We start from the raw sequence: 13,098 nt of genomic DNA, 5'->3' as shown, positions 1-13,098 counted from the left end.
AAATAGCTTCGTTAAGAGATCCAACTCCAATGCAAGTAATACTAACTATAAAATGTCCTGCGACGCTAGTAACACTAACTACTATATCAAATATTATGCTAGCAATATCAACAGCACACTTCAGATACATTCAACAATGAGAGAACAAAGACACTATTTTTAAGTTCAAGTTGAGGGGTTTATTAGAGAATTGTGAATATAAAGGTATGCAGGATTCTAATCTCTGAGCAAACCACAAAACTAGTCAAACCTGTCCATATATCTAAATGTAGTACGCTCACAATATCCCACCAGGTTTCAATATTAGTTAGTGATACAGGAGAATGTTTAAATAAATGTTTTTTTTAAATGGTAAAACTAGTTTATTGGAGCATCATATGGATATTAGGAACAAGGAAAAAAGAAAATACTTTAAACATAAGTTATTCCTATTACTACTGGTCGTATTCCAACCAAAATATTACGATAAGAAGAAATGTATCAGCCCCTCTTTTTTGTTTTTAGGTTGATTGATATCCTCAACAGCTATGGCTGATACTACCATACCATATATTAATATTTTCATTCATATAATTGCAACATGGCCTGTCAGCAGTAATACCAGTGAAGATAAACACCACAGTAACTGAGTTTGATATAATTCAAGCCAAACTGTAAACTGTACTCTCCTCAAGGGGTTTTTGAAGAAGCTTCTGAGTAGACCTCAGTGTGTCCCTTTTGGGTAGCTGTGCAAGGCAAGATAGCCGGCCCATCCTCATTTGGCATAAATACGGCTACGAGTGGACCTTGCTGCACCGTAGCCCAGCGCGAAAACAAAAACGAAAACCAGTGGCCATTACCAAAACAACAAAACGGAAAAAAGGGCTTGGATCCTTTTTGTTGTTGTTGTTGTTGTTGTTGTTGTTGTTATTGAGGGGGTCAGGAGAGGAAAGAGCTCACGTTTTCTTCCACTTTTCTTTGCAACGAGGCCTTTTTAGAACGAGTCCATGGCCTTGAACTCACTGAGGGCCTGCACAGGCGAGATGTGCTTCTTCTGGGATCCTCGTCGCACGCGAGTCTGGCACTCCTCCGGCTTCTCCCTCTTCACCAGGGGCTTCTTCTCGGGGGCCTTCATACGCCAAGAGACCACGGGCGAGTTGACGGCCGCTGTGCCGTACACCTTCTGGTACTTGGTGGAGGCCACGTAGGAAGCCTTGACCGTCAGGACCACAGCGTTCATCAGGTTCTTGGCGGCCTGGATGAGAGACGTAGCGCTGTCCAGCTGCACAGGAGAGAAACGTTGAACACATAAAGAATCACCATCAGCAAACAAGCTTCAAACAAAACACGCGGTCAACACTCAATCCAATCCCTGTCTGCGTAGAGTTAACGATATTGTATCAATAAATATGTGTTAATCACCTGGAATTTCACAAAAACAACATTACTACAATGCTCTGATTACTGGCAAAATGTACTTAATAGCAGTAGATTTACTTGGAATTAATATACATTTTTAATCCAATTGGGTCTGCATATGTGAAGAATGAATTTCCTTTCCCTAAATCCATTTGAGAGTGATAGCACAGCAACAGCAGTGGCTGAATTCCCAGAGAGTGCAACTACTAATAAAATATATGCTGCGCTCTTAAAGTGCTGCTATTTGTTTTGAACGTGTGAATCTGCTAAATGTAAATATAAATGTAAATGCAGTTACACGACAGAAACTCATCTACAATGCAAAACAGTACACATCCTTCTTCCCTCCCTCCAGGGATGCTGTTTTGGAGTTCTGACACACGGCCCTCTAAGCCTGATTTGTCTGATGTGTAATTTGTATGCATATACAGAAACAGTTATGGTGTGTCTGGAGCGTGTGACTAATGAGAACGCTAAAGCACTAAAAATGAGAATGCTAAAATAGGGCCAATAATAAATGAGAGACATGGCAAATCCACAGGCCTCTTTCATTCAGCAGTTAAATCTGCTGTTCAAGATGACCCTGAATGGCTACAGGGATGAAGTTAGGGAAAGGCGACTTTAGTGTCACAGAATGTAGAAGTTCTCTCTAAACCAGAACAGCCTCTGTGAGCAGGATACGTTGAGGTAGATGGCAATTAACACTCTCTGGATATGTACGTTAGCCTATACTATATATATATATATATATATATATATATATATATATATATATATATATATATATATATATATATATAGCCTATACATGGTACAATGGTACACTACTTGTATATGACTAATGATAGAAATTCAGTCAGGATACAGAGTAGTGCCACTAATTAGACTTCTGCCATTTGAGCCAATCAGCTACTTACAGCTTCACTGCGAGCTTATTTAAATTCTGCACAGCGAGATAGATACTTGCAGCTGTCTCTACAGCAGCAGCAGTTAAAGCAGAACTAGTCTGACAAAACCAAGCCTACTACCAACTCATTTACATAAACAAAGTTGATAAACATATTGAGAGTTTCCTGTCTGAGACGTAACAGTGAGATGAACCCACCCCTGAGACGATGAGCTCTCCTCCCAGGTTCTGCACCTCAGCCTTGACCTTGCTGCAGATGTTCAGCTGGTGGCAGTAGAGAGCAATTCTCTGCAGGTAAGCCAGCAGGTCCTGTTTGCATGCCGAGTCTGGACACTAGAAAAAAGACCACAGCAGAATAATGGACAAACTTGAACAAAGCAGAGTACTTTTCTTTTCTGTCTTTTTTTTCAAGTCTTATTTTTTTTTTTTTTTGCATAGCCACAGTGCTGCTCTTATCGTCTGACAAGTAACAGCCATACATGTGACAGTGTCTGTCTTTGTCAGGTGATGAAAATATTTGTGTTTTAGTGTTTTTGTGTTTCTAAATACACCACATTTGGATAGTGTAAGTGCAGGTTGTTCTTCATGGTCTAACACTCCTCCACACAGAGGCAGTGACAACAAGGCAAAGCACAGGTGCATGCCACGGCAGTCTCACGTTCGCAGGGACTGCCCACAGGCCTCGCTTCATCAGTGTTTTCGGCAGAGTGTCTGTGTTATAGAGAGAGAGACTCAGACAGCTTTCATAATACCAGCGGCTGCAGTGGACAACTACAGAAGTTTCAAGTTTGCAATTTAACAAGGTCACCAGTCTGGACACAACACTACATCACAGACTACTGATCTTAGTGTATACCAAAGGCCCCCAAAAATGTTTTCCTCTGAGAGCTACCTTGACGGAAGGAACATGTCTGAGAGCTAGCAATGCTTTATAGGCTGTTCATAGTAGCATGTATAAGTCACATAGCTGATCTGCACCCAAAACAGTTGCATAAGGCTCCTTTTAACTAATTTACCTTCTCTGTTTGTAAACTGTGACTTTGATTTGAAAGGAATTTTACCAGGTTTACCAAGTGACTGTGATTTCCTTAAACTTCTTGGAGAGCTACTCAGAAACAGGTGGGGAGCTTCTGATAGCTCTCACAAGCTACCTGTTGGAGACCAGGGGGGCCTCATTTATAAAGCGTTCTTACGCACAGATTTGATCTTAGACGGTGCGTACGCTCAAATCCATGCCAACGCTCAGATTTATAAAAACCGTCTTTGACGTGGAAAAGTGCTTATCTCCACGTCAGGTTCAAACTTGACGTACGACCATTTCCTTGTGGTAATGCCGGGGTACTGCAAGTAATCTGAGGTCTAAGTGCGATGCATTTTCAAAATTCCAAGACCAACGATCTCATGTCTTTCTTTGCCATATGCATGATCAATATCAGAAGATTTTTAAAGACGTTTTTGGACGCAGCTTATTGTTTCATGGTTTGGCATACAACTGGTAATGAGAACTATAGCCCACTTAGGAAAGTGAAAAGACGTATAGCTTACTTATTTCACAATATCTAAACAAAAAACACCAAGACCTACGATAGAATAATTGAAACATTCTTACAGGTGATCTAGTATATTTAGTGTTTTCACCAATCTAATATTGACCATCAAATGTCCAATTGCCCTCGTTTAGAAAAGGAAGGCATTCAAAAAGGCATTCGAACAGTTTACTAATGTTGGAGGTTATTGTGCAGTATTGGGAATATAGGATAGTATTTGATCATACAGTTTTGAATGTTAAAAGTGAATACACTTTTTTGAGAGGTGGATAAACTCTAATAAGAGGTGGGTAGGCCTAAACTCTATTTATGAAATTTCAGAGGTGGATAAACTGCGTTTACTCGCGTTTAGCCTCCACTACATCCTAATTTGCGCTCATAGGCCTATTCCCAGCTTCGTAACAGAAAGGTAATATTTGACTGTAAGCTATACAATGTAGGCTATAGATATTTTATATCATATATAGCCTACACAACCATGGGACGGAAGTCATCCTCTGAAAGCAGGGCATCTTCATATTTAGTGTTGCGTCGGAGTTGCGTAAAGAGGTGCAGAGCGCGCACCTGTTTGCTGTTTTTTTGACTGGCAGTGCCCAAGATCAGATGACAATACGTGAGTTGAATAATGTAGGATAAAATATAAAGGTAAGCCTAAAGCAAACAATAAAGGACAATGTTTAAGCCATTGGACATTATTGAAAGAAAATGATAGCAAAGATATGCAGAATGAACGAAAAATGACCGGCGAACTAGGCTACTTTTTCAGCAAAAACATAGCCTACCCTAAAAGAAACGTTAAGCCTACATGACATATCACGCTTATAATTTAGTCCTCTGTTTTGTAGGCTAAATCAGCATATTACCGTGGGTCATATTGGATACATACAGCCTACTGTACCATAACGTACAGGATTATATAGGCCTAGAGGTCTTTCCTTCATAAGCTAGGCCTACCCTTTTTTTTCTACAAAGTAGGCCTAAACATACGAAATGTTGATTATTCACATTACTGCAAGCAAAAGGAATGAAAGCGAGCAGAGGACAATAGACATGGATGCATACGATCTCTTTCCAGAAAGCTTTGATGGAAAAAACATAATTAGGTAAGCTATTCGAACTGACACATATAGGCTAGTTAACATCAGATGGCAAAGGCTAGGCCTACACAATGTTTTCAATATATAATTTTACATTAGCTACAACTTTTAGGCCATTGATTTCATTAACACATATGCTAATGATATTGATGAGGGGGTGTTTACAAGGCGGAGACTTAAAACCATCCGGCTGCGCACAAGTTGACGTTAATTTGTGATTTATAATGGGCACATCTGGAAGGGTGGCGTACGCACGTTTTTTTGTGCGTACGTTCGTTTTCTCTGAATCACACATCCGATCATTTCAGAAATGATCTAAGATCAAATGAAGGATGGTTTCTACGCAACCCTTTTATAAATGAGGCCCCAGGGGCCTCATTTATAAAGCGTTCTTACGCACAGATTTGATCTTAGACCGTGCGTACGCTCAAATCCATGCCAACGCTCAGATTTATAAAAACCGTCTTTGACGTGGAAAAGTGCTTATCTCCACGTCAGGTTCAAACTTGACGTACGACCATTTCCTTGTGGTAATGCCGGGGTACTGCAAGTAATCTGAGGTCCAAGTGCGATGCATTTTCAAAATTCCAAGACCAACGATCTCATGTCTTTCTTTGCCATATGCATGATCAATATCAGAAGATTTTTAAAGACGTTTTTGGACGCAGCTTAATGTTTCATGGTTTGGCATAAAACTGCTAATGAGAACTATAGCCCACTTAAGAAAGTGAAAAGACGTATACTTATTTCACAATATCTAAAAAAAAAACCACCAAGACCTACGATAGAATAGCCTAATTGAAACATTCTTACAGGTGATCTAGTATATTTAGTGTTCTCACCAATCTAATATTGACCATCAAATGTCCAATTACCCTCGTTTAGGAGAGGAAGGCATTCAAAAAGGCATTCGTAGTTTGATAATGTTGGAGGTTATTGTGCAGTATTGGGAATATAGGATAGTATTTGTTCATACAGTTTTGAATGTTAAAAGTGAATAAACGTTTTTGAGAGGTGGATAAACTCTAATAAGAGGTGGGTAGGCCTAAACTCTATTTCTGAAATTTCAGAGGTGGATAAACTGCGTTTACTCGCGTTTAGCCTCCACTACATCCTAATTTGCGCTCATAGGCCTATTCCCAGCTTCGTAACAGAAAGGTAATATTTGACTGTAAGCTATACAATGTAGGCTATAGATATTTTATATAGCCTACACAACCAAGGGACGGAAGTTATCCTCTGAAAGCAGGGCATCTTCATATTTAGTGTTGCGTAAAGAGGTGCAGAGCGCGCACCTGTTTGCTTTTTTTGACTAGCAGTGCCCAAGATCAGATGACAATACGTGAGTTGAATAATGTAGGATGAAATATAAAGGTAAGCCTAAAGCAAACAATAAAGGACAATGTTTAAGCCATTGGACATTATTGAGAGAAAACGATAGCAAAGATATGCAGAATGAATGAAAAATGACCGGCAGACTAGGCTACTTTTTCAGCAAAAACATAGCCTACCCTAAGAGAAACGTTAAGCCTACATGACATATCACGCTTATAATTTAGTCCTCTGTTTTGTAGGCTAAATCAGCATATTACCCTGGGTCATACTGGAAACGTACAGTAGCCTACTGTACCATAACGTACAGGATTATATAGGCCTAGAGGTCTTTCCTTCATAAGCTAGGCCTACCCATTTTTTTCTACAAAGTAGGCCTAGCTTACTTACAAACATACGAAATGTTGATTATTTACATTACTGCAAGCAAAAGGAATGAAAGCGAACAGAGGACAATGGACATTGATGCATCCGATCTCTTTCCAGAAAGCTTTGCTGGAAATAACATAATTAGGTAAGCTATTCGAACTGACGCATATAGGCTAGTTAACATCAGATGGCATAGGCTAGGCCTATACAATGTTTTCAATATATAATTTTACATAAGCTACAGTTTTTAGGCCATTGATTTCATTAAAACATATGCTAATGATATTGATGAGGGGGTGTTTACAAGGCGGAGACCTAAAACCATCCGGCTGCGCACAAGTTGACGTTCATTTGTGATTTATAATGGGCACATCTGGAAGGGTGGCGTACGCACGTTTTTTTGTGCGTAGGTTCGTTTTCTCTGAATCACACGTACGATCATTTCAGAAATGATCTAAGATCAGATGAAGGATGGTTTCTACGCAACCCTTTTATAAATGAGGCCCCTGTTGTACCTGGTACACTTACTCTAGCCCAGTGTTTCCCAAACTTTTTTTCTGGCGACCCACTTTTTAAAAATGACAGACCATCGCGACCCATTACCCTGCAACTACCAATATTGTTTTAAGCCACAGGTTCTCCTACTTTTCTATGCCTCCCCCAACCATACATTGCTATAGGATCCCTGCTTTGAACACGGTTGTGTTGCATTTTGAGCAACATCAGCGTGAAAAGTTGGAAATGACTACTAAGATACGTTTTAATGCGCATCTGAGAGTAGGGGAAATTCTCGCATGTTGCGCAGTCCTCATTCGTCAGCATAGTACAGCATAGCTGTTCCTGTATTTCTAAAAAAAAATGTTGTAGGCTACGTTGCGTTGCAGACAAATGGGTCCATAACACTGTGGACGTCAATTCCAATGTAAACAGCAAATAACTCAAGTCGTTATATTGTATTGTTGTATTATATTATATTGTAGGCCTATAGTCATATCAGAACAAGAGGCGTTTGCGCAATAGCCGGAAGAATGCGCCTTTACTTTGGAGTTAGCGAGGTAGAAAACGAGAGGAATAGTGTTTAAAATGCCCATTTAAATTGTAGACTAATATAATGCACTGTTGTGCATTTTAAATCAGAAATAAGAATGTGAGGAGGTTGCTATTAACTTTAAAGATTGCATCTGCAATCGAAACTGTATGCAAATTGAATGGCCTTATGTCCGGTCTATGGATGTCTCTTTAGTTGACAGCACGGTCACTAGATTTTAATCGGTAAAGTTGAGGAACTGGTATCTATTAATGTACGTGCAAATAGGCGGATTCATGTCCCTAGGTACATGGCAGGCGCCCCATAGAACGGTTTCATTTTAAGAGGTAGATATCCATGCTGGCACCCCCTCTGCGATGCGTTCGTCCCCCAGTTTCATGCGCCAGTTTCATGAGCTTTTATGACAAAACCGTGACTGTGGTAGTTAACTGTTAGCTTTCCTGGTATCAAATGACAAATGGTATCAGTTAGGCCTATAACACAACATAAATTGTGCTGGCGACCCAAATAAAATCTCCTGCGACCCACCCGTGGGTCGCGACCCAGACTTTGGGAAACACTGCTCTAGCCCACAAAACAATCCTTAGAGCCTCCACAAGTCATGGACTACATGAGGTACAGAGCTCTATACTCTAGTCAGTAACGGCTTACGCTTGGATCTGCTTTAATCTAGAAAAACGTGTTAATTGTCCCAGCAGAATAGGGCATACTGCCCTACACGTGATGTCAAACACAAATGGATTATAACACACCAAAGTCAACTGATCAGCTAAATCAAACGTGACAGCTTTCCCTTTGCGCTTTTCATTAAAAAAAAAGCATAGCACTTCATGAATGCTGATTTGCCACCAATGTGTCAACAAGAAACCCAACAAACTTAAATGAACTTGTCACACACCAGCGGCCAGAGTGAAGGAACAGCTTCAGTCAATAACTGTGAGCCACCTGTTCAATTCAGTAGCCTGCCACCAATTTGCAATGTGACAGATTCGGTTATGAGTAAATAGTGGCATGTTGGCTTTCAAAAAAAAGAAAGAAGTCTTCACTTCCTTTCTGTGTACATGCATCAGTGCGCTCCGTATTCACAGTATGTACTGTCTACTGTCTACTGCATATTGCCTACTGCAGTGTTTAATGAATGATATAAAGGTAAACACAATCTTTATGATACCTGAATGTACAGTACAGATAAAGAGCAAGCGAATGGCAATACACTTTACACCCACACACAAGCACGCATGCACACACTGTGGCGGATACTGGCAGGTCCTAGACCCTGCCCTGTTTGGGTGTGCCTGTGCTCTCTACTGTTCTCTATTCCTGTTGCGCAGGTGTTGGTGTTCAGGTGTGCCTGATTGGCAGGACTATAAATCTCCTGCATCCACAACAGTCAGCCCCGGCTTCCTCCTCCTGGCATTTGGCTTTCGTTGTCCTTCGTTTGTTAAACCCCTTGACTGATTTTGCATGACACCTTTTGGTTTTCTTCCATTATACTGACTTGCACTACACCATGTTATTAGATAAATAGATAGATAGATAGATAGATAGATAGAAAGATAGATAGATACTTTATTGATCCCCAGGGGAAATTCAAGGTCTCAGTAGCATACAGACAATACACACACTATTATTTCTCTGTTAAATTTACCTTTAATTAATAAATTATCTTGATTATTATGGAATCAGTGTGTGGCCTCCCCATTCATGTTTCATGCATCGAGCCGACATGTCACAACACACACACACACACACACACACACACACACACACACACACAGAGACAGACAGACAGACAGACAGACAGACAGACACACACACACACACACACACACACACACAGACACACACACACAGACACACAGACAGACACACACACACACACACACACACACACACACACACACACACACACACACACACAGACACACACACACAGACACACAGACAGATAGACACACACACACACACAGACACACACACACAGACACACAGACAGATAGACACACACACACACACACACACACACACACACCTCTGTCTCTTCCCTCTTCCCTGATTGATCACATGTTAAAAAACCCTGTCTGTCAGCACATTTGGAACAGGGCTCATCTCATAATGAATGCAACACCCCCATAGAGCTAATTATATTAAAGACAACACCTCTTTGATCCCTCTCTCTGGGCCACTCCACTGGGAGCGGAGCGAAAGCTGCCTCGTAAGGAGGTCTGTCACAACACAACCTGTGTGCTACTCTGGCAAAGTCAGACTTCGGATCAAATTAAAAATGTTTTTGTCAGATTGCTTTTATACATTTACATGAGAGAGACTGAAAGAGAGACTGTAAAATCATGGTGGTCATGGCAAGTATAAAAGCTTTCACAGGGTTAAAGATATACAACATCTACTGTATACAACACCTTCATGTCTTTCAAGTGTAGGCAAAATAGCTATACTGACACACCTGTGCAGTTTAGATGAAGGCATCAATGCAATTCACTACAAGCCCCAGCATGCCATTTTAACACACCTGGTCAGCCACCGCACGGGCCAGCTTGTCCATCCTGGAGCCAGCCTCGGCGATCTTCTTGGCAGCATTAATAACATCTGAGGAGTTCTTCAGTGGCCCTTTGCCTCTGATGAGAGGGAGATAAGTACAGAAATTGAACTATAGGTTCTTACAAGAAATATTGTGGCTCTAGTAGTTCCTGTGTGTGTGTGTGTGTGTGTGTGTGTGTGTGTGTGTGTGTGTGTGTGTGTGTGTGTGTGTGTGTGTCTGTGTATGTTTGTGTGTGTGTGTGTGTGTGTGTTCATGTGTGTGCATGTGTGTGTGTTCGTGTGTGTGTGTGTATGTGTGTGTATCCATGCATGTGTGTCCAGTGTTTAAATATATATGCAGTGGTGGTCTTTGAAAAAAAGAGACATTGTTAAAGCATCTGAAACTGAACACTGTTGCATTTTAATTTGACCTCCGATTTCCCTTCAATCTAGCACTGCAGACAACGCCGTTTCTGAGCCTTGTGAGTATGTGACCTGGGCGCGTAAACAGCGATGGATGCTAAGTGCTCGCTCAGACAAACAGGACCACCAAAGCCGAGAGGTAGAATGCCAGGCACACACTGGCTAAGCGTGAAATCGGGGGAGCAGATGGCGGAGCTGTGCGGGGCTGTCGACAACACGGCGCAATTCAAACAGAGAGGGCAAACACCACAGGATGAGGTTCAACCCCGCTCTGGGCAAGAGTTACAGGACAATGCTAGGCTGACCATCTCTCCTCCACCTTTGGGAATATGGAGAAAATGGACATGCTGCCGGCCAGTGAACATAAAACAGCAGGGAAAAGTCTTGGCTTCACCTAAAGAAAAACTGCTGTACTCCATAGAGATGACAGAGGAAAGGCTAAAACACTTAATTCACATAGCTAAGAGGCAACACGTTTTGAGCACCAACTGGTCTTCACCAACGCATTGAAAACATATTTTCTGGACTGTGTGGGTGGGTGGGTGTGCGTTTGCGTGTGAATGTGCATGTGGATGTGTGGATGTGTGCATGTGTATGAGTGTATGTGTGAGTGTGAATACAGTATGTATGTGTGTGTGTTTTAGACTAGATTCGATTAGATTCAACTTTATTGTCATTGTGCAGAGTACAAGTACAAAGACAACCAAATGCAGTGTGTGTGTGAGAGAGAGTGTGTGTGTGTGTGTGTGTGTGTGTGTATGTGTTTTGTAATCACATGTGTATATCAAGGGGGCCGTGTACCTGGTGAAGTCGGTCATCTCCATCATGATCATGCACATCTGCTTGGCCAGCACGATGATGTCGTTACCGTTGTCGTCCCACTTGGCCACCTCGGCGTCCAGCTTGCTCTTCTCCTGCCTGAAGCTCTCCACCTGCTCGGCAATTTTGGCCTTCTCCTCCTGGGGCAGCTGCGCCATGATGGCCTGAGGAGTCGAGCGGAGCGCACAGGTCAGTCAGAGGAGCAGAAGAAGAGGGGAGAACATTACGTAAGAGAACGCCTGGACATCTGTGCAGGGCACGCTGAATGCTGCATGAGGTGCCAGCGGCTAATGGATGTGAGGAGCCGACCACTGGTCAGGTGTTTTGTTGACATTATCACAGCTCTGAATTGCCGCCGAGTTAAGGTATGAAGCTATGAAGCTGGGATTTAAAGAGCGCTAGACCTGCACAAACACCCCTGACATCATTCTCTCTCTCTCTCTCGCTCTCTCTCTCTCACACACACACACACACACACACACACACACACACACACACACACACACACACACACACTCTTTCCCTTTTTTTTCATGTGCGTCGGAATAAATTCAGTCTCCATAGTGATTCTGTGCAGGTCGAAAAAGGTATTAATCTTCCAGAAGGTCACAGACACAGCAGAGGCGCAATATTATTTGTGAGATAAATGTATAATTGCTTCACTTCCACCACCAGTGAATGAATAATGCATTTGTTCAACATTACGTGCAGGGAGGAGAGAGGCAGAAACCACTCAGGTACTTCTACATTGTAGAAAATCTCCTGGATTGGGGAGAGGGTGAGCTTTGAATCCTGCCCTAGCTTAGATTTACACAGCAACCAAAGCAACTACAAAATGGCCACAAAAGAAGGTTAAGTAAAACATTTTGGTAACAGTACAATGTGTTTCAACTACTTTGAATTAGTGGCTGCTTTTCACTGTTCTTTGAGAACAGTTAAGACAAAGAACAAAACCCATCTTTGTGCATATAAGTGTCCTCTACTTGCACACGTGGGTTGGAAGCGAAGCCGTGAGGGGGTTGGGTGTTCTGCACTTACACACATCGTGAATGGGAGCGAAGTCACGGTGGAGACTCTCATTACTGCAAGGTTGTCGTAGCACTAAGTGGGCGCGTAATCCTAGCGCCGCCGCTCGCTAACCGGCAGCCCCCTGTATGCTAATGCCGAGAAGAGCGCGATCCTCCGCGCTCTGCCGTCACCCCTCTCGGTGTGCTCTCGCTGTCACAGGCTTTTAACCCCGTCATTATGGGGGCGCTGGGCCGTGCTGGGGGCGATGAGCTCCAGCCCAATAGGCTTGAGAGAACAGGAACACATATGGGAGGGGGGGGGGGGGGGGCTGTAGACAGGGTGACATACAGTACAGTCCCTGCATAAAATAAAAATAAGAGATGGTGCTCACTAAGATAATGGGGAATGGGGGAAAGAGAGCAAAATATAGAGATAGAGAGGAGAGAGAGAGAATGAGAAGGGAGAAGGAGAGAGAGACAGAGAGAGGGGGAAGGAGAGAGAGAGAGAGAGACAGACACAGAGAGGGAAGAGGGTAGAAGACATAGAGAGTAGATCCACGCAGCTGATTGGGATGTCAGGGAACTGCAGTACTAGGTGAATCTCTCTCTCTCTCTC

The 13,098-nt window shown here is 42.3% G+C and overlaps 1 protein-coding gene across 1 annotated transcript in view; it reads right to left on the bottom strand.

The window, feature by feature from the left end:
- Positions 1-333: 333 nt before the first annotated feature.
- The window catches only part of ctnna2 (catenin (cadherin-associated protein), alpha 2), a 422,651-nt gene continuing 409,886 nt past the window's right edge, over positions 334-13,098 (bottom strand). The window contains exons 15-18 of the mRNA XM_076293983.1: positions 11,458-11,639; positions 10,226-10,331; positions 2,504-2,638; positions 334-1,261 (exon numbers count right to left, since the gene is read on the bottom strand). Of these exons, the coding sequence (XP_076150098.1) occupies positions 974-1,261; positions 2,504-2,638; positions 10,226-10,331; positions 11,458-11,639 (711 nt within the window). The 3' untranslated portion in view covers positions 334-973. The remainder of the gene's footprint in view (positions 1,262-2,503; positions 2,639-10,225; positions 10,332-11,457; positions 11,640-13,098) is intronic.

Source organism: Alosa pseudoharengus, unplaced genomic scaffold (assembly GCF_046254945.1).
Source record: "Alosa pseudoharengus isolate Yale_2024_CS ecotype anadromous, Long Island Sound unplaced genomic scaffold, YU_APseudo_1.1 YU_APseudo_1.1_scf_2, whole genome shotgun sequence".
NCBI lineage: Eukaryota > Metazoa > Chordata > Actinopteri > Clupeiformes > Clupeidae > Alosa > Alosa pseudoharengus.
This window is presented reverse-complemented; position numbering and strand designations above follow the sequence as displayed.